Here is a 22,064-nt window from a genome sequence, read left to right on the forward strand (position 1 = left end):
AAAATAAACACCTTTCCAAAATAGCTAAAGTACTGTTACAATACAGCAGTCAGGCACTGAAATGTAAAAGGCCACATGACTGAAGAATAACTTGCTGGTTAAAGCTGAAAATTTTTGGTTCTTTCTCAAGGGTACAAATTTAATTATATCCTTTTCACCAGGTTCTCTCTTCAAATGCTCCAGTATGTTCTTTATATGGCATATTGAGTCCTTGGTGATCAGAGTCCCCTGCCCATCAGCTTCACACTCCCCAAGTAATTTTATGCCCTGAACAGTTTCAAGAATAGAAGAGAAACACAGGGAAATCTCAATCATTTTCTCAGGGGAATTTACATTATGAGGAAAGTACATCTGCTCATAAAACAAGAGTTCCTCTTTTATCTTAGTATCATATCATCAGCTGAAAAATACATTATCAAATGAGTACTGGTGAAAATAAACTGAGTAGTACATTTACTCCAGTGGCTTTCCTTTTTCTTCTCCCCTTCACTGTATGCCTCATGGAAGGGTATACAGCTATACCCTATAAACAGGATATAACCCTCTATTGAGTGCCTTACCCTCACTTTTTGACTACATCCATAACAGGATAACTCCTGAGCTCACCTCACACACACTCATGCCAGAAAAGGGGTGGGAGACAGATGCCCTCACCACCACCCTAGGGGCTGCACCCACAGGATTCTCTGCTGCAACCAATTTAGTAGGATGGAGAAAAATACTGTTAGGAAGAAGTATGTCCCACATTCCACAGAACCTGCTTGAACATATCTCTTCCAACATAATTTTTCCTCATCTGCCCCAATACTTGCACAAAGGAAAGGCTTCCAGCCTCAAACAAAAAAAGAGGGTTTGACTCCTTGCTTTTACTCCAGTTCTTAGCTCTGGCCTAGAATGGGACCCTGACAGGCTAGTCAGAGAAGAATCTGGACACAGCAACAGAATAATTCGTGTGATACAAAAGAGATCATCGTTAACCACAGCTAAGCAGTGCTGGTTCGAAAAGAATTTTACAATAGTACAAAATACTCTCAGAAAAAAAAAAAAACATTTGAAGAAGGGAAAAGATTTCCAAAGAGAGCCCTGAAAAATCCAGGCAGAAAGCAGGGAATATACCAAACACACACTCTCCCAACATGCCAAGAGAACTCTCATTTATACTGGCATCAATGATGTCCTCAACCTATTTGATTGCTGTAGCAACTATAGCCACAAATTATTTATTCCTTATTGCTATTCACTATAGAAATCAACAAAAGGAGGCTAAAGCAGTCTACTTTTGCAAGATACTTCATGAAAAATAAAGCAGTACTTAGAAAAAAAGGAGCAAGATTGGCAATTAAAGTAAAGGCTACACTGCACAAACTTACTTTTATGAATCAATGTCAGGGGGTTGCTTTTGGGTTTTACTGTCATTGTATTTGAACATATGCACTGAAATTTAGGCCAACTCAATTTATTGTATTAAGTTGGGGAGCTCTGTACAGTTACAAAACACAGCATGCAATTTTCTGTTAGTATTCTTCTATTAAAACTCTTCCTAGTACTTGAAGGGAGATTATTAAAAAAAAAGAGGGAGGATGACACTTTACATGGGCAGATAGTGATAGGACAAGGGGTAATTGTTTTAAAACAAAGTAAGAGATTTAGGTTAGATGTTAGGATGAAGTTCTTTACTGTGACAGTGGTGAGGCACTGGAACAAGTTGCCCAGAAAAGTTGTGGCTGCCCCATTCCTGAAAGTGTTCAAGGCCTGACAGGATGGGGCCCTGAGCAACCTCATCTCATGGAAGGTGTCCTTATCCCTGGAAGGGGGTTGGAACAATATGATCTTTAGGGTCCTTTCCAACCCAAACCATTCTATGACTCCATGATGACTAATGGTTAAGATCTGAAATTTATGACTGAAGTATTTTCCCACCCATGTATTCAAATCAATTTAAAAACGTAGCCAAAAGAAAACTGAGCCTAAGAAGAGACCTTGATTAAATAAAATCAGGTTGCTTCTCAGATTTTTTCTTCTCATAAAAGAAAAAATTCTGTATAAGGAATATAATACAACTAAGACCTTTGCGGGGAATAAGCAAGCAAATCCAATTATTTACCTCTCACCTGTGAGTTATAGGCACATCAAGAAGACCTATTTTGTCCTCACAATATCATGGAAACATTCTCAGCCCCTATCATTGAAAATATCACATGAAGCTACTTGTTTTGCTTCTTCAAGGCAACTGAATTACATAAGCAACAACAATAAAAGATTGCTGGTCTTAGCTTTAACTGTAAAATACTAACAGCAAAATTTGTCAGAAGTTAATGAAACAGTACATATATTTAAGGAAAAGTTATTCAACACAAACAACAGTTCACTAATTTGAAGGAAAAAAAACATTTCACCCTCTTCTTTTCTGTTTGTTGGTAATGTTCCCATGGAGCAAAAATAACCTCCAAATTTCAAGTAAACAGGTTAAATTTTCTTACACGAAAACTGTCACCTAAAACAGCTGTCACAGAGCAACAGAAAAGGTAATTTACTAGAAGCAAATGTTAGGTTCTCCTCTATTTGTTTTTGGTCAAATTTACCCTTTGTTCAGAAGAAAATTCAAGCCAAAAATTTCAAGCACATATCCCTGCACATAAGCCAAGATTAACAATCACATTTAGGTCCTTAGAAACATGAACACGTCTGTGTTGGATATTGTAATTGACATCAGATAAATTGCTGGCCCACATTTTTACATATTGCAATGCACTGTTGCAAAAATTATTTATGCAAAATAGCCTTATCAATTCCCAGAAACAAGAGGAACTCAAATAAGAATACACATCTATAAACCAAAGGCAGTTTCAGACTTTCAAGAAATTGTTCTGACAAATTAGGTAATAAATGTGTATCCTTTATGTGTGCCAAAGTAATTTTTCAAAAATGAACTAATTAAACAATGCACTCCTAAATCTCAAACAGACAAAGCACTCCTAAATCTGCAAACATCTGGAATTGCATTTCAGATGAATGAAAGTACAATGAAATTAGTGGATTTGGTCAGGTTTATTGTTGCCGCTAAGAACTTGATGTGACATATTCAAAGTTCATTCTTACTATCCAGAGAAAACTTAATAATAACTGTAGGGTAAGAATCAAATTATTTACCTTAGTGACAAAGTCTAAAGTAGGAAAAAATTAGGAAAGCAGCCACCACGCAAAGCCCTGTGTTGAAAATGTCACCTATATTACCGGTAACAGACCAACACAAGAAATTGCTCCAGTGTGCAATAGCTGAATTCCTGCTGTGTACCAATACCAGTTTATGCAACATCCACTTCTGAAACACTAGCACCAAAAATGAATGCTCCAGAGGGTATGTACAATGCCCATACAAATCCCAGCTACTTTCTGGGATGGGATGGACACACCATACCTTAATATTCCCTGCACGTAGGAAGAAACCATTTTTGTGCAAAGCATGCTAGAGAAATGAGATCTTCCTAAGTAAGTTATATATAGTTTAGTGTTGGCTTTTAACTAAACAATGCCTGGAATACTTTTCAAACCACGAACCTTTTATTCCAGAAAGGGAAAACAAACAATCAGGGCTAAATGAACAAACAGTATATTAAAATGGATCCTTTGCAGACCCAACATATCTTGAAATACTTCTAATGGCACACAGGTCAGTCAGTTCCTCTTCCAGTCTAGTTAAGACAAGAGGAGGTAGTCCCTAATACCTCAGAAAAGAGAAAAAACAGGAAGACTGTAGAATTCTTATGGAAGTCATAGTTGCTTCTCTACAATTACAACTAAATTTGAATTTGAAGAAGGTTTAAAGATTTGAGCTGAGAAGAATCATAAACATCCTGCTGTTTCGGAGAAAGTTATTGCCTGCTTGATCCACATAGTGGTGCATGCACATGCAAGACAGTTAGCAGGTATTACTCTTGACATATGCAAATACAGCTGTTACCAGGAACAAAAGAGTGATTTCAAATTCAGATTCATGGAATTGTGTATTTTCACAATTCTAATTTTTGCAAAAGCATAACTTGTGGTAAACAAACTGAGTTCCAGTCTTCTCCTTCCCAATGGAAATACGTTTTTACTCCAGTTACTTCCTTGCAGTCCCATTGATTTCAGTGTCTCTGTTTCAGCATTAAGAAATTGTTATTTTGGAAATGAATTTGAGTGAACCCTAAAATTCAGTGTGTTAACATCCATAAGCCAATTTTGTCCCTATAGAAATCCTACACATGAAGGATTTAAAAAATATTTAAAACTGATACTCCCTTTCTGCCCACAGTTTTCATCTGTACCATAAAGTATTTTTAAGTAGTTCTGCTGTGCTAACTATAAATCCATGAGAGGCATCCAAGTTCACTCAAACAAGCCCACACAATCTGTATACAGCTTTTTATCCTGAAAGATGCCCTTTCTTGTAGCTACTACTAGAAGAAAATGACCTAATTGATTGCTCTGTTTTACAAGTAAGAGTATTTCCAGCTAGAACTCAAAGATGGACCATCATATTATACAAATGCTAAATTATAGTTACTATAGGTTCTGAAAAAGTTACTTGGAATTAAAACCAACCAAACAAACCAACAAACCACATAAGCACAGAACACAGAAAAAATCCATAGGCGTTGTTTTAATGACATGAAGATGATTAATCAGTAAAATTTTTAGCTGATCCTGTAAAGAGTATGTATGAAGAGCACCTTTGAAGTAATGGCAAATCTTCACTCAAATTTCAGATCAGAGCAGCAGAGAACATAGTATATTTAGGAAGACTTGCAGTGAGCAACAAAATCCTACATTTTCAGTTCTGTGTTGTACAGCTAATGAAATCCCATAACAATCTACACAATGGAGGAGTAGCATTCAGACCAGAATTTCTTTTTTTTTCTTAAAAAGCTGAACTCTTTTAGGTGATATTGGAAGACTCAAAAGGTGCTTCTTTTGGAAAGACAATCCTTCAAACATATTATAAACCTAGTCAGACATCTCCTTACACAGACAGTTACAGTTTCTCTCACTACTCATGTGTTTCATACTTTAACAAAGGAAAATTTGTCTTGTTCAGAATGCAGTAACCGTGAAACTGTTACCAGCTCCCATCCCAACACAGCTGATCAGCATAGCTCTAAAAAGCAGCAGAGAAGGTATTCGCTGAAGCTCTGAAAAGAAAGGATAGCAAACATGACCTCCTCATTGCAGGCACAAACTTGAAGGGAAAAGTTTCATGGATCCCACAACAACACACATTTGCATTAAAACTAAGATAAAAGGCATTCACAGATGTTAAAATCAGACGAAAAAATGTTCATTCTGACCTGGACAAAACAGGCCACAAAGACTTCACCATAAGACCCCTTAGCAAAATACTACGAAAAAAAATTCTGTAACTTTCCTCCGATGTATAGCGTGAATCTTTCAGAAAAAGATCAAAAATCAGGAGAAAAAGAGAGAAAAAGGTAACTTCTTCCTTTTAAATGACAAAAAGGACTGTTGGGTTGATTCGATATTAACAGTCACACATTATGGCTATCCCTCTCATTTGTAACTTGACAAAATTTCAAACATCTCTATAACATTCGGTGAGAATACTACTTTGTCTTTTTGAAGTACAATGAAAGGCTTATCCACATGTACAAATAATGGTATAATTTTCAAATCTAAAATTTACTGAAACCATGCAAAAAGTTGTATAGTTTGCAAAGAATCAGTTGTAGCTTAAAACAAGTCAATTTTACTGAGTTTTTTAATGAATGAGAATTAGTCCCTTAAGACAGAATGACTGTCTAAATGGTGTTTTGAACTAGCTGAACAATCCTATTTTAAACTAGATTTCAGATAAATCACACCAATGACGAAGTCATGAGAAGACATTTTCTTGGGGAAGGGATGGATGAGAAAGCAAAAAAGAAAGGACAAGAAACACAAAGGAAGTGAAATAAGATAAAGTAAAATATACTAAGCTACATGGAATAAGAGGCATGTGAGAAGTGGAATAATGATGCTAAAAGGCAATACTAGAAAAGAATTGCTACAATCTAGTAATACAGGATGAACTAAAAGAAGGTTTATGAAAATTACAGTTTCTAGTGTATTAAAAAGTTTATAACTAAAAATGGCACTGACCAGAACTGTGAACACTATTTCTCTCAATTGAGGTAAGGGCATTTTGGCAATGGCATTAATATTTCTGTAACAGTCAGCTGTTGACAAACAGACTTTGGCTTATGAAGAGATACCTTTATAAACTATGTACCTTTTCAAAGACTGGAGTTCACCTGGTTATTTAGCATAGCGTATCCTAGAAAGTGAGTTACCAGGAAGTTAAAATACAAAACTGAATATACACATGAAAAATGTGAAGTTCAAAGACACTTTCTCCAAAATCTGCCCGCTGAACACTCAATAGGTGATTTTTAAGATAAAAACAGTTACAATGTTATCCTTTCCATGAAACTTATTTCTAGTATCATTGCAAGAACCTTATTCTGAATACAACAGCAAAAAGACTCATATCAGATTCAAACAACTTTTCCCCTGGAAAATATGTCCCAAGTTATTTGACACTATGCAAGAAATAGATGACTTCAGAAAGGAAAAAAATGCAGAAAAACATTGCAGAGAAGTTATAAACTTGACTTTATAATTAATGCATTGGTCACGTGTGATAGCTACTAGAATTACACCAAAAGTCATTAAAACCTTTACACATTACTAAAACATTCTACATATATAACTACATATAATACAGACTACAAAAAAAAAGTAATTCAGAAACATTTCAGAAAACAACTGATTTTCTGCACATAGAATTGTGTGAATTCAAAATCTATCCTACTGAGACTAGAGCTGAGTTCCATCGGAAAGTTTTTAGCATTCTCTATAAAGAACACAAAAAGGTTTCATCTGGAATCTTCTGATTAAACTGACAACAAAGATGTCATAATTTTATGACCAACTCCAGATCCCTATTACTAGAAATGAAAATTTTGCCTGTTTTGAACCTCAAAAAGGGACAGGGACAATATTGATATTTCCAGGATAAAGAGAAATCCCTAACAAGGAGGCTAATATTTTACAAATAAGCAATACATGTAATGAATTATTATTAAGTCTTTAAGAGTTAATATAAACAGATTAGTAGATAGAACACAGGCATAGCACAATAAATGCATTATACAGACAACACCCTTGTATAGGTGCACATGAAATAGTTATAGATTCACAAAGATGATTTCTACATAATTTCTTACCAGATCAGCTATGTAAGAAAATGTTTTAATCTGTCATTAATGTTTTAATAAATCATCCTGCATACAGCTGTAAATTTCTCATCTAGTATTTGATTTGTCTATTTTGAGACATGACAACTCTACAAAAATAACTATATAAGAAATCTAAATTCTTTAAATGTTAAACATTTAAGAAAAGGAAACCTGACCAGTTAGCAACATTTATTTCACAATGTGAAGTGATCTACTTCAGTCTGAAACCAAAGAAGCCAAAATTAAAGCACCAAGAAGAAAAATAATCTTATTTTAAAAAGTGTTAAATCTGCAGTAGAGACAATCAGCCAAATATCAAACCTACAAACTACTCTGAATTATTTCCTGTCCATATTATTAATTTGAAAATGTCAGCCAATTGTTTGGTTTTCTTCTTTCTGAGTATAATGGATCCTAGAGACAACGATGCCTGAATTCTCTTACAGACAGAATGTTTTTGTAAGCTTACTCTCAATGGTCCCAAGTATAGAAACTCCTCAGTGAATTTGTATTTACAGTATTTATAGAGAAGAGGCAGATGGGACTTTGCAAATATATGGCATCATGTCAAAACATGCCTTGGAAAAACCCATTTCACTTCAAATCAAAAATATGAAAGAACCTTAGGGCTTGCAAACACAGTATTTCCCACCACTCCAGCTACACTGTTTAGTTAGAGCAGTGCCAGTTCCTCATACAGACACACTTAAATCAGTTAAAATTGTACATGCAGCAGTTACATTTCACTGGATACATTACCAGGTTAAACTAATGCAGCTGAAATACAGCTTAAGATCATTTAAGTGTTGCCACATTAGGAACTTGCACTGAAGTAAATAAATCATTTCAGCTACATGTGTAGCAAGACTTCCAATAATGACAAGTCCTTAGATTAGTTTCACTTTATTCCCCAAAATCACCACATAAGCAAGCATATAAACTAACTATGAAACGTTTGCATCTAATTTCTAGCAATAAAAGTAGAAAATACACAAGAACACAAGTGAAAAAGATATAATGCAATTAATATTAAAAAATTCTTACCTTTATTAGATTTGGATGACTTGTTCTTGTTAGGTTTAAAACAAGAGCCCCTTGATTTATCTTCTCTGTCCTTAATAAATTTCTGCACATCATCCAAAGAAAGCTTTTGAAGGACAACTACAGGTTTAGCTCCTTTATTTAGATCTTCAACTAGCCCAATCTTCTCTACTTTGTCCTTCTGTTCACCTCTAAATTCAGTTTTCCTTGACTCCTGAGTAACATTGCCATCTTTATCACGCTTGATTTTTGGAATGACAAAATGTTTCAATGCGCCGGATCTTCCCCCCAACAAATAACTGGGAAACTCTGCTTTATTGTCACCATGTGCTTTATTACTATCTACTTTACTCTTATTACCATCTGTCCTTCGTTCATCCTTGCTGTTGGGTGACTTAAAACCAGGTTTATCAGGTCTTGATTTACTAGAATCTCCTTTACCTTCTTGTTTAATACGAGGGCTGTCAGGTCTTGATTTCTGATCCCCAGAAGAAAACCTTTCCCTTGACTCACCAGACTCATGCCTATACTTCCTTTCAAATTTCTCAGGTTTTGAACCATCAGATTTAATACCATGCTTAGAATCATGTTCATTTTTGTTTGAGGATCTCAAATATTCAGGCCTTCTAATCTTGGATGGATCTCCTCTGTATTTCTCTGAGTCCCCCCTGTCCTCAGATCTTTGTTTAAGGCTGTCATGGTCACGCCTTGGTGCATCAGAAACTGAACGCCCATCAGGCCTTTGTTTTGTTGGATCAGATCTACTTTCAGGTTTTAGCCTTGAAGGATCAGATTTCATATCTAGTTTGTGCCTAGATATTTCAATTTTCTTGTCTGACAATGGTTTACTGGAGTCCCTTCTATTATCATGTCTGTGTTTTGGCGTTTCAGGCCTCCCTTCACTCTTCTGTTTAGGTGTTTCAGGTCTGCCTTCACTCTTCTGTTTTGGTGTCTCTGGCCTCTGCCGAATCTCCTGTTTGCCGTTATTTTGTTTTCCCTCATTTTGTTTCATCTCCATTTGTCTGCTCTCATTTTGTTTTGATTCTGTCTGTCTGTTCTCATTTTGTTTCACTTCCATTTGTCTGCTTTCATGCTTGCTTTCATGTTTCACTTCTAACTGTTTGCTCTCGTTGAGTTTACTTTCCAACCGTCTGCTCTCATTTTGCTGAAATTCCATTTGTCTGTTTTCATTTTGCTGGACATCTGTCTTTTGACCTTCAAAATCTGACTTTTTCCTAAAAATTTCTGGATGGTTTTCAGGTTTAAATTTAAGAACTCCAACGGGGTCTTCTTGGGGAACAGACACAAACCCATCATTATACTGCTTAATTTCTTCAGGTTTTTTGATGGTGTCCAAATCCTGAGTTACTGTTGCCTGAGAGTCTGCTCTTCCTGCTTGCTGTAGATCAATACTAACCATCAAGGCAGGCCTTGCCCCATTTCCTGCAGAACCTGTCTCCTGAGAAGCTGCTCTATTTCCTCCAGTAGCACCTCCAGCCTCTGGCGGTTTGTTTTCTTGTTTTCGCTTCTTCAGAGGCTTATCTGCAAGTTAAAAAGAGAAAAAAATCACATATTACATGTAAAGACTGATAAATGTCCAAGCAAGAATGTCCATTCCCCTCCACTCCCACCAATGAATCCTCCTCAGTATGTATATGCACACACACCAAAATCCACTGAATTTGTAAGCAAGAATGGGTCTCCTCTAGCTAATACTTTTTAATATATTCAGACTATCATTCATTTTCGGTCTACCACAGATGCCAATTAATCATTCAAAAGACCTACCCTCAAAACATATAAAATCAAAGACCCTGTGTAATTCCCAAGAGAACCACCTAATAAAGCAGCTGCAATACATAAAGACCAAAAAAACCCCAAAATAACACAAAACAAAACAAAACATTTTAACCCCCCCCAAACTACTCAATTACACTGAAGCAGAATTTTGAAAAGACAAAGTTAACATGCACCTCTACAACTACTTTTTCAGGAATACTACTATTTATCTTCTGCAGATTCAACCTTCTTCATCATATATGTACTAAGCAAGGATCTGCAACGATTAAGACAGAGGCCTTTCTTCCTTTGTTCAGTGCATCAGTCGGACTTCACACATATTTTAGCCAGGGTTCACACAAACAACGAACAAAACTGATAAAGTAACTCCACCACTCCATGCTTCTCCCTGAAGCAAAGCAGTACATCAAGGGTTGGAGTCTATACCTGAACACATACAAATATGGTGGGGGGCCACTATACACCTAAAAAGTTGAGTGTTTTCTCTTTGCAATCATAATGCTTTTCATAGATGAAATAAAAAGTTCAGTGATAATTTTCTGTCAAAAGCCTGACTCTGCAATAAGCCTTTCAGCTTACACTAAAAAATCATTAGGAGTAGAATACAGAAAAATAAAGTGAGCCAACCATACACGCTGTAATTTGGTAGAAGTCATATTAATAGAAAGGAGAAGCACATGGAAGTATCCAAAAGAGTATACTCTACTCAACCAACATGGAACTCTAAACTAAAATTAATTTCTGCCATGAAAACTAAAAGCCCTACCTGCACAAAGGCTTATATTTTCATTTATCAACTATCACTGTGTAATTTGTCCAAAAAAATTACTTTCCCTGTAATCAGGGAATATTATTTCAAGGCTAAGGAATCATTAAACATAGATCTATTGTCAAAATGCCTAGACCACAAGTACAATGTAAGAAAAATAACATATTTTGTGCCTAGATTTGTGGTGCCTTATCACCAGATGCAACAAAACAGTTTTCTTTTTCAGAGTAGGAAAATGAGCGGCAAGGAGGATGCAACAAAGAAATAGGGAAATAAATGCCAATGAAAAAAACAAATACTCCTCTGGAATTGTAAACCAGAATTATAACATATGACTTCTAATTTCTTCTAAATTTTTAGAAGATTCTTACTTAGAATAATTGAAACTTTGAAGGATCATCTCCAAAATTAAAATTAGGACATAATAAGAAGTAGTAACATGGTCAATTTCAGTGACATGAATAGGCTTTTTTCACCATATTTTTCATCCTCAAATCTATTTGGATACCTCTAACCTCCTAGAATCTCAAAATTTACTACAAGATTTGATGGCTGGAAGACAGTAAAGACAAATACAGTAAACTCCATGCAGAAATTGGTCAACTGCAAAGAAAGGACTTTGCATAGTTCAAACAAAATCTGTAGGAATGACTGCCCACTTTATGAGAGACACGTGAAGCAAAATAAATTTGGCAAATCAAAGGTGCAGCTTTTTAGCATGGAGATTCTTCCTTCTTCTGTACTACAGGAACTGCTGGATTCATATGGGGAGTTACACAGATTTATTCCCTACACTATTGATTAAAACAAATATACATACATCCACACGCATCATTACCTTATTTCTCAATTAAAACTCTTTAAATTTTGAAACATAAATTGAGAAACTTGTGTTCTTAGGAGAAGGTTGGTCAGCTTTGTTATTGTCCAGAAATGCCAGCCACACTGAAAAAGTCCTGTAAAGCTCTGATGGTGGATCTAACAGAAGCCTTTAAGACATTACTGTTATTCATTATCTGTCCCATTCCTTTAACTGAGGTTATCACCTGTAGCAGAAGGGAATACACATTCATATTTCTAAGTGCTTTTTATTGTCCAATGCATCACCTTAAGGCACTAGTGGAGGTGGTTTGCATTAACCTACTAGGCCGAATGAGTCAGTTAAGAGCAAGAAAATGCTTCCCTCTCTTATGCCTACTACAGGAGCAGATGGCCACAAGCAGTGATGCTTTAAACAGCCATGGCTGGATCAACCAAAACTCACCTTTCAGAGCCCTCATGCTGAAGGCTCCAAGATTAAACAACCAAAACAATTCAAGTAGGACCAATTTTCTTGCTTGGACTTCTGTAAGTGACCAGGCTCAACATGCCGTTGTTCTTCATCATCCAAAATGTCAAATTGTTAGAACACACAAGTAGATGATCACATCACAACTTGGCATACATATTCCCTCTAACTACATGGCTCTTCTGATGCACCTTCTTCATTTCTCTTGACAACAGAATACTGGACTTTTAGTAACTTGACGTCTTATCTGAGAAGAAAGGGACACCTTCAAAGCCTTATTTTCCTAGATGGTAAGGTGACTGCAGACAGTTACAGATCACTCAGATTTCTTCTTATTCCCAGTGCATCTTGAAGGTGAGCCTCAAAACTAGACTTGATCATTACTGCTTTGCCTCTATGAGAATTTTGGATCCAGGACAAAAAAGCTGTCCCAAGTATATGAAAATATCAGGTTGAACTAAGGCACAAAAGGTAGGATGAATACATAGTAACACTATCTTCATCAAACATAATGAAAAAACTCCATTGAATGAGCATAAAAACTTTTTAAGTTGCCATGATAGCTGCAGAAATTTGAAAGCTGAAATATACCACTGGGCTTCAAGGGCTTTATAAAATCTTGAACTCACTTGCAACTATATGAGAGTAAGAATCAGAGAGGTGAGGAGAGAGTAATTAACCTCTGAAAACAGATGTCTTCATATCCTCTCTTTTACAGTCAAATATATGCAAGTTTGCATACATCTACTTTGTTAAGTCACGAGACCCAAGGGGAACAGATGACCTTTGGAACTTCTACAATATCCACTGAAATATACTCTATATCTTTCAAGGCATCAGTGTCCAAGCTTCATCTACTTCATTCCATAGACTGTAGAATTTCTTTTTATGATGGGAATCTAGGACTTTGCCAAAATACCAGAGTAATGTCTTTCTTTCTAATCTTACAGATATAGATACAAAGCTTGCCACAGTTCCAGACATGTAAGCTCACAAGCTCTTGAGACCAATGAAGTGTGATCAGGATCTTTTTGCTTTGGTCTTTGTAACACTTTTCGTGATAAAAAGAATATGTAGTAAGCCACAGAAGAGTTTTCTGACCATACTAGAGATCAGGTATGCAAGTTTGTTTTTTTCAGATTCTTTTCAAAACCATTTTCACTCCTCCATCTCTCTCTGAGGATGTAGATACACTCAAAAACATTTTGTCCAATTCCTTTAACAAATTTATGACAGTTCAGAGCATAGTCTGATCCCAGTTAATCTATATATACATCCTTTTGACTTGACAAATTCACAAGGATTTTCTCTGTACACTGAAACATGCTCACCAAAAGGTAGTACCTTGAAACTCATAAGCTAGTTTAAACTAAAAAGTAGTACAGATGTTCTATCAAATTGAATGATTCACTGTGGTACAAGAAACAAAACATTACAGGAACCACAAGCTTGACATGGATAAAAAAAATTAGCTGGATTTCCAAATGGTTGTCTCCTACCTCTCCTCTTAGAAACAGTATTCCTGGAGACAATTGTGGCCTTCATCTTTGGAAATATCTGCATATTAAAATTGTGAATACTTTCAGATTTAGAATTTAATTAAATACTGTGGAACTTTTGTGCAAAAAAGCATTGCACAGGAATAGCCACAGATACCCTGAGATACCTTTCTCCTGAAATTATGAGTCAATCACGATTTGAAGAACATCCATCCTGAAAACAGATATGCTTGGAAGCCGAGGAAGTGGTAGAAGCAGTAGTTGGATGAGGGGAGCTGTATTAAAGAAATACCTCTGTTCTTTTATTCAACCTGGCATCTTACCAAAGCAGCAGCCACAACACCATTAGTGATGAAGTCTCCTATGTTACTGCTTTCCTGTAAACCTGACGACTGCCTTAAGCCCCAGATTAAACCCTTTCAACAACTGAGTATAATTGGATGATAGCCTAAAAACTTCTAGAACTGTTTGGCCTAGCAAACTGAAATGGGCTTTTTGTAAGTATCTGTGAAAATGTAAGTTAAATAATAATGTGCATGGTTGCTAAGCTTTATTTTAATAGAATAGTAACACTTCACTATACTAATACTGTTTGATAGACTTCAAAATAGATATAATAGAAAAATTATCGCTTCCCCATTTAGACTTTGCAAGGGATTCAGTTGTAGACTTCATATCCAGGATGGTTAAATGTGAACATACTCCTCTTCACAGCCACAAATAAGTTTGATCCTCTAAGGCTGAATTCTGGATGAACCCTTTTGATGGCAATTGAAAATACAAACTTACTTTTCGTAAAGCATAACAATTAAGAGTTTTACACTTTTAAAGCTTTAACACTCGTCAGAGATTACTGGGATATGCCTTAATTCATTTGAAATACCACTTATTTAATGATTTAAATAAGTAATTAATACATTTAAACCAAATATACCAGTCCCAAGAGGTTACGGTATGTTGTCAAATCTACTTTTTAACAACCTCAGAGACAAGTCAGACAGAGGCCCAATTACAAGCTTATCTTATTTAAGCTAATAATCAAGATTAGAAATTCTCAATAGGCAACACTCAGTTGTATGTTCAAATAATAAAGCTCTGTTTACTGTCAACTGTTTTCTTTTCTTACTTATTTTTCACAGATCTCTTCGAAGTTGTGTTAAGTGCCCTCTCCCTCCAACCAACAGTGCTCTGTAGACCACAGTAATACAATCTGTGCACAAGGAAGGTTTAAAATTACTTCAGTGGTACTGATGGATGATCTTTCAGTGGAGTGAGGGCAAATATCCATTCTTTTCTACTCCTTCACTAATACACACGATCAAAAACCATGAGAGTTTGCTCTCACCTGACTTCCCCCCGAAGTCCTATTCCAATAAAAAAAAGAATTGAACAACCAAAGAGAATCTTCCCATCAGTAGAAGAGATTTCCACAGTACAAGCTCCTCCCCTTGAAGGAGAGATTCAGTAAACACAGGTCAAAAATTTTATTCTCACTGTTTCCTCCCTTACAGAAGAAACCAAGAAAGTACAGTCATGAAGCTGGTATAGGAAGCCTTACAGAACTGAACCTAATTCCAAAAATCTCTAAGGAAGAATCCAGAGGGCTTCTAGCTTCTGCAGTTCAAAGGAATGGATTTCTGAGAATCTGAACAGGAACAGCTGCTAATTTTTAGCAATCTGTTAAAAAGACTTTTGTTCACTGTACAAAAAGGAAAGCCCATCAGGCAGGATGTCAACTCATTCAGGACAAAACACAAAAAGGCTACAGGGGTCTCTAACATGCCTTAGGGTATAGTAGACTTCATCAAAATGAAGATTCTGAAGTTTTGCTTGTTTCCTTAAATACAGCAATAACACTGTCATTGTATCAGAATGATATATGATTTTATTAATCTTTCTACTTAAGGATGTCTGGTAACCCATTATTCTCTGTCAACTATAGCAATACAAAGGAAATATTACAGTAGGAAATAACAAGAATTGAACTGTAGAAAACTGTAATCAAATATCTACACTTGTTTAGAGATTGGAAGCTGTAACTTCACCTCCCTGAATTTAATATTGCTTTTACAAACAATATTATTTTAATTTACTTATGAGATAGATTCTTCTGACATAAGTGCTGGGTTTTATCCATGTGATTGCTTTGTGCAGAATTATAGTTCTGTAAACTCAAAATATCTGAGCAAAAGCTAAAGTGCACTTACTTTGAAACAGGGAGTGCAGCACCTAATTTCACAAGAAAAATGCAACACACTAATATCAGACAATGAAAACTACTTATTTTAGTATCACTTACACTACCATATCCAATTAGTTTTTAATTCATTAGCATAAACAGAAAACTTCAGAAATAAGCAATGACTTTGAAATCTCCATTCCAGATATTGACTTTGTTCTGACATCATACCTTGCACAAAATCGAGATATTAAAAATATCTTCAATTGACTAGATACAGTAACATTTATATTGCATGACAATGAAAAGAAGTCTATGTCCTCTTAGGTTGGTGTCAGGGAAAATTTAGCGAATATGAACTACAGAAATGCTGGGATTAAATTCTTAATAAAGTTTATTAATTACACACGCCATTTCTTTATCAAGATTTAAATCCACTATAGAGAAATTACTGTCCTAGAATATAAGTCATAACTGGGTAATATGGTAAATCCTGTCATCCATCTAACAGGTACAATCAAGCGTATATACAACATGCAAGTTACACTGAATTTTCCAGTATTAGTTTACACTACAGACTGGGGGGGGAGGGAAGAAGATGAATTCTTGCTAACTGCTACGTTTTGGTTATTTTCTACACCATCTTACAAGAGCAGGTTTCTGCATTACCCTACATAAAGCACAGTCTGGGATAAATGGGGGAATTTTGATTTCATGTTACACATGAGCATAAATAAAAGTGCTATTACAATCACAGAATCACAGAATATTCTGAGTTGAAAGGGACCCACAAGGATCATCAAGTCCAACTCTTGAGTGAATGGCCCGTATGGGGATAAAACCCACAACCTTGGCATTATTAGCACCATGCTCCAACCAACCGAGCTGTCACATGCCTCTCCTTTTTTTAAACAAATGTATTTTTCATTCAATTAGTTTTTCATTCTTCATAAAAACTATAAAAGGAAGTAACTTTTCCCAGACAGATGGAAACATTGCAACATTTCACTGCAATTCCTCTGAATAGAAGAGGAATTTCCCCTTACTTTTCTTAAAACATGTCTGAACACACACAAAGATGAAACCTCTTATCTAGAGGAACTGGAGGCTGCAAAGCTGCTTTTCTTGGAAGAGCTACAGGAGGTATCAGTTTCATCCATTATGTCTATGCAGACCCAATGAAAGCCTGCATATACAAAACATGATACCTAATGTCCTACTACACAGACACACAATCTGTCACACTCTCTCGTTTCATTTTCTAGTATTAGTGACTGTAATCTGCGAGATTACTATACCAATTGCTAAACTTTTAGCTCCATTTTTAAGGAAATAAACCCTCTATAACATATTTTTGGAAATTAATGCTAATATACTGGTTATCATTACACATTCTGTCATTTCATTAATTTTTGGCTACATAAAATTAGATGTAAACAAACCATACTTAACAGTGTTCTTCTACTAACTTCCTCTTTGGGGAACTTTATGGGGGAGATGGGTAATGGAGAGAAAGGGAGAGGAGCTGGATAAGAACTTAAAAGGTAAGAGAAAAAGGTTACTTACCTATAACTGTAGTTTTGAGAGTTTTGCTCCGGCAGATTCACACTCTTGGGATGTGTGTGTCTGCTGCTATGGGCTTGGAACGAACCAAAAAAAAGAAGGGCCCACAGCAGGCATCCAAATGCCCCCTAACTGATCCCATTATTGGAAATAAAGTTATTACGGCTTCACTTCTTCCTAATTTAAAGAATCCACAGTAAGATTCCAAAGAAGTGGGTAAAATGGATCCTCAGGGATAAAATATATAGGGAAAAACACACACATACAAGTTGGTTTGTCTCATTAAGAAAATTCTTCTAATGTTTTAAGTTTAAAAAAAATATTAGCCTCCCAATGAAATGGTTAGTGATTAATGATTTCATTATTCTTCTCAAAAATCCCAAAGAACAGTGCTTTTTACAAGTAAAAGCAGAACTCCTTAATCTTTTAAAACAGCAGTATTACACAAAAGTGACTTTGAAGCAGTCTAAAATCTAACAGTGACCACACAATTCTATGTATGAAAGAGCTCAAATTAAAATGTAGCAACTCTGAATAAAATAAAAAAATAAATCAATTTGAAAAAGAGTATCTGAAAAAAGATGGGTTACTTTCTGGGGTTTTATGTAATTTTCAAGGTTATCTTCCCTTTTACCCTTGCTAGAAGACTCAGAGCTCCTTTTAGCTTTTTGGTTCACAGTGTTTGGAGTTTTTAGAAAAGCATAAAAGATCTCAAGGCATAAACTTTGAATCTGAAAATTAATTCTGGAGCAGGTCTGAATCTTGAAAAACAAGAAGAACTTTATGTAATGTTCTAGGAAAGGTTTGAGTGAGTGACTAACTTTGAACTACTTAATTATACACAAAAATAACCCACTGGCATCTGAACAGTGGTAAAGCACAAGTTAATACAGAATTGAGGTTATCAAAATGAAATTTCTTTCTCAACATCCCCATATTCCAAAAGAAAAAAAAGATGCTTGAGAAGAACAGAAATTCCTGGGACAAATTTTCTAATTTCCTGTACTTTCTTGGAGTAGTGAACTTCAGAGTGCGAACAAAGCACAACTTCAGTTAAGTTGAACAAAACTGGTTCAGAATACAGAACAAAACTGGTTCAGAATACAGACTTCTACTTGTTTCAAAAGCTTTCATGGTCACCAAGTAGTACAGGAAATGTGACTACTGGTAGTGCTTAGAAGAGAAAGAAGAGTGTATGAAGTTCCACTACCTTTCTGAAGAAATTATATCATCAAAATATCACAATGTACCTAGAGCAGAAGATGGTTCACCTGCCGACTGTTGCGGAAAAAGATAATCCATTTCCATCTTAGCCCTTCTGAATCACTTTTTTTTCCGACTCAGATAATCTGAGTCTTGATAAATAATAGCTAGACCTATCTGTAACACTACGTACTCTTTCAAAAGAGAAGATATGATCCAGTATTGATTAACAAACATCTTGTATCCGATCAGAGTATAGAGGCCATTGTGGGGGGGGCAATGGGAACTGAAGATCTGAGGTGTGCCTTGTTCCATGGACTTAATTAATAGTACTGAGTATGTTAAACATAACAGATGTATTGGAATGTACCTTGCGGTGCCAAGTGCCTAGATTTCCAAAGTCACCAACTACTCCTTTCATTAACAGATACAGATAAATTACTTCAAATTACTTCTAAAATTAATCAATACAGAGAGATTTCCTCGATGGAGAAAGTAGGAAGAGGAGATGAACTCCTACCCTTCCACACAGAGGACAAGGATGAAACCAACTTTTTTAAAATTTGCAACTCTCTATCATGATGAAAAGACCATACCATTCACTGAGCCCAAGAACCAAAGAGACCAAAATGATAGAACTATAAAAACATAGCTCCAAAAAGCACCCAAATGAGACAGAAAGTTTGGATTACAAAATAATTCCTTATGCATACCTGACATACGCTTGGTCAAATCTGTCAGATTTTGAATGATTGATTTTTGCGCTAAATATTCCTTTACCAGAAAGGCAAGCTGCTTTTCAAAGAAGACACTTCTGCAAAACCCTGTGTTAGTTCCTCTTCTGAAACAGAAACTGCCTCCCCTTCCACTATGAGAGACTTTGTTTGGTGGAAGCTAAATATTTTAACAGCTTTGTTAAAAATAATGATTAATTACAGAAAGCACTATAATTACCCAAAGGCTCCAATCCCCGTTTCCCGCCAAACATAACTGGAGGACCTCAGCATTAAAAAAAAAAAAAAAGACCTTAGCATTGCCTTAGGCAAATGTAGCAGTTGTATAATTCTTAGCGAGAATCCCCCTCAGAAAATCTCTGCCTCTCCTCTGAAATAAACAGTTCCACCATGCTACTGGTTACTAGCCCCAGAAAGAACATGCCACGTCCAACCAAAGCCTTACTGTTAAAAAGAAAGCATTTGAAAACCTTTGATGAAGCACAGTACTACAGAGATTTTATGTCTAAAAAAAAGGACAGAAGAGACCACTTATCTTCTATCAAAACTTGTGAGTACAAGTCTACTGAAAGTAATTTATGGAAAACAATTTGAGTATACAAAGAAAAATGAACTGTGTCTGTAAAATGCATTCCCATGCCTTGATTACAAAAGCAGCAAAGAAGCTTCCATGCAGATTTTAGCATGTGCTAGCACCTTGAGTAAGTTTCTAGAGTGATGCTTGCTCATCAGCTGGCACTACACATTCCCATTCTAATTAGAAAGAGCACTTGCTACACCCACACCATTTTCTTGGCATAAAGTTATCTGAAATTACAATATATGTACTAAAATGAAAAAATGCCAGGCTTTTGTATAAATACACTAAGCAGCTTTGTACAAATGAATGACATATTTAGAAGTTACTGGATATGTTTCTAACAGACATATTCCCACAGGAACAATAGAAGAAACTTCCTCCTGCAGCCACACCTCCTGCAGCTCTAACTAGAACAATCCCTGTGTGTATCAACTTCTAGACATAGCACAAACTTAGAAGCAGCGGCAAAAGCATTACCAAAAAGTAAGAACTGTGTTTCTCCAAGGTAACAGCTCTTCAGAAAATCTGTCCCAAGACTGCTAAAAATCTTTCTGCTGAATACTATGCACTCCCAACTGAAAGCTCAGCAGCCAAAGTGAAAAGAGCTGCTGTCTATCACAGGGGCAACTTAGCATGAGTGAATAAACAGTGATCATTTATCCCAATACAAGGTAGCAACTCTTGCACCTGATTTACAGCAATTGTAGGAACTCAGGAAGAACTGAGACCTGCCAGAGGATGCAGATAAGAGGGAAGCATAAGATCAGGAAGATGGTTATTGATCAGTGGGGAAGGGGAGAGAACACAGCCTATAAAAATCACTCCTTTCCCCTAAAGAAACAAATCAAGAGTCTGTCCATGGCTATGTAATTATGATAAACAAACTTTACAACTAATGATCAACATTTTCTGAAAGCCACAAGAAAACAGGAAGTGTGTTTCAGTCTTTGAAGGCTGCTGTGCATTTTTCCAGATGCTTCTCAGGTAAAATATGATGAAGATTCTATTTGAAGTGTGAGGACATAAATGTAGTTTTTGAAGTAGCATTCCACAAACCACAGACTAACTCCCCAACAATAAATTTAAAATTAGTAGAAGAGATTTAAGTAAATTAACAAATTCCCCATTTCATTGAATTAAAATTAAAGACAGTAGAGATCTCTTTTGAAGTGAGCACACATTTTCTCCATATATTCACAGACAACATTTCCTAAAAGGACTTGATTTAGTTACCAAATAAGGAACATCTCAGAAGTTAATTCTTTTACTACTGCAACAACCACATTTACAAACACAGACACACACAGACACACACAGATACACAGACACACACACACATACACACACACACACACAAACTCTATCCTCCCCTCGCCACTCTAGCATCTTTAAAAACAGTGAAAAACCACTTTGAATAGGGAGAAAATTTGCACTCTTACTGCTGGTTAAAGACCCAAACTGTGTGGGGTTCATTCAGCTGCACACATGCAAGTATATTCACAACGGACTAGTCTTACCTATGAACAACCAACATCAGAATTTTCACCATTTTTCACTTTGCAAGATTTTTCTTGCGAGTACCTAATAAATTAGCATTATGCTACAAAAGACTTTTTTCTCAGAAGTCAAACACAATGCAGAGGAAGCTTCTGAAAAATACTTATGGTAACCTATCACTTTCTAATTTATAGAATACATTTTATCTTCATGATCTACATGTGGACTTTGTATCTGTTTTTGAGACTTCTGAATCCAAAGACCTTCAAACCAGTTAACAACAGAAAGGGAAATAAAAATAAAACAGAAAAAAAAAAGAAAGAAAGAAAAAAAAGATAGATTCAATTAAATCAGTTAAGACAACTAGTACAGCTACTGAAGTGAAGATAAAACGTTTCAGAGGCCCATCTGGTTCTAGAAACCATACAGATATATTGTAGTTCTCAAAAGCTTCTAATGCCTACATAATAATTAATATCCAGTCGAACAAACATTACAGACAATACAGTACTATATATTACCCAGTTATTATACTACCTTTGAAAAAACAGACGTGATTTTAATCTGGCATCTCCTTCACATTAAATTTAAATGGGGATATGAATAGAAATGGGATAAAACAGTTTTCCTGTATTTT

The 22,064-nt window shown here is 35.8% G+C and overlaps 1 protein-coding gene across 1 annotated transcript in view; it reads right to left on the reverse strand.

Moving 5' to 3' along the window:
- The window catches only part of NIPBL (NIPBL cohesin loading factor), a 154,124-nt gene that overhangs the window by 47,256 nt on the left and 84,804 nt on the right, over nucleotides 1-22,064 (reverse strand). The window contains 1 exon segment of the mRNA XM_032674687.1: nucleotides 8,319-9,857. Within this exon segment, the coding sequence (XP_032530578.1) occupies nucleotides 8,319-9,857 (1,539 nt within the window).

The sequence above is a fragment of the Chiroxiphia lanceolata genome, chromosome Z (genome assembly GCF_009829145.1).
Source record: "Chiroxiphia lanceolata isolate bChiLan1 chromosome Z, bChiLan1.pri, whole genome shotgun sequence".
NCBI lineage: Eukaryota > Metazoa > Chordata > Aves > Passeriformes > Pipridae > Chiroxiphia > Chiroxiphia lanceolata.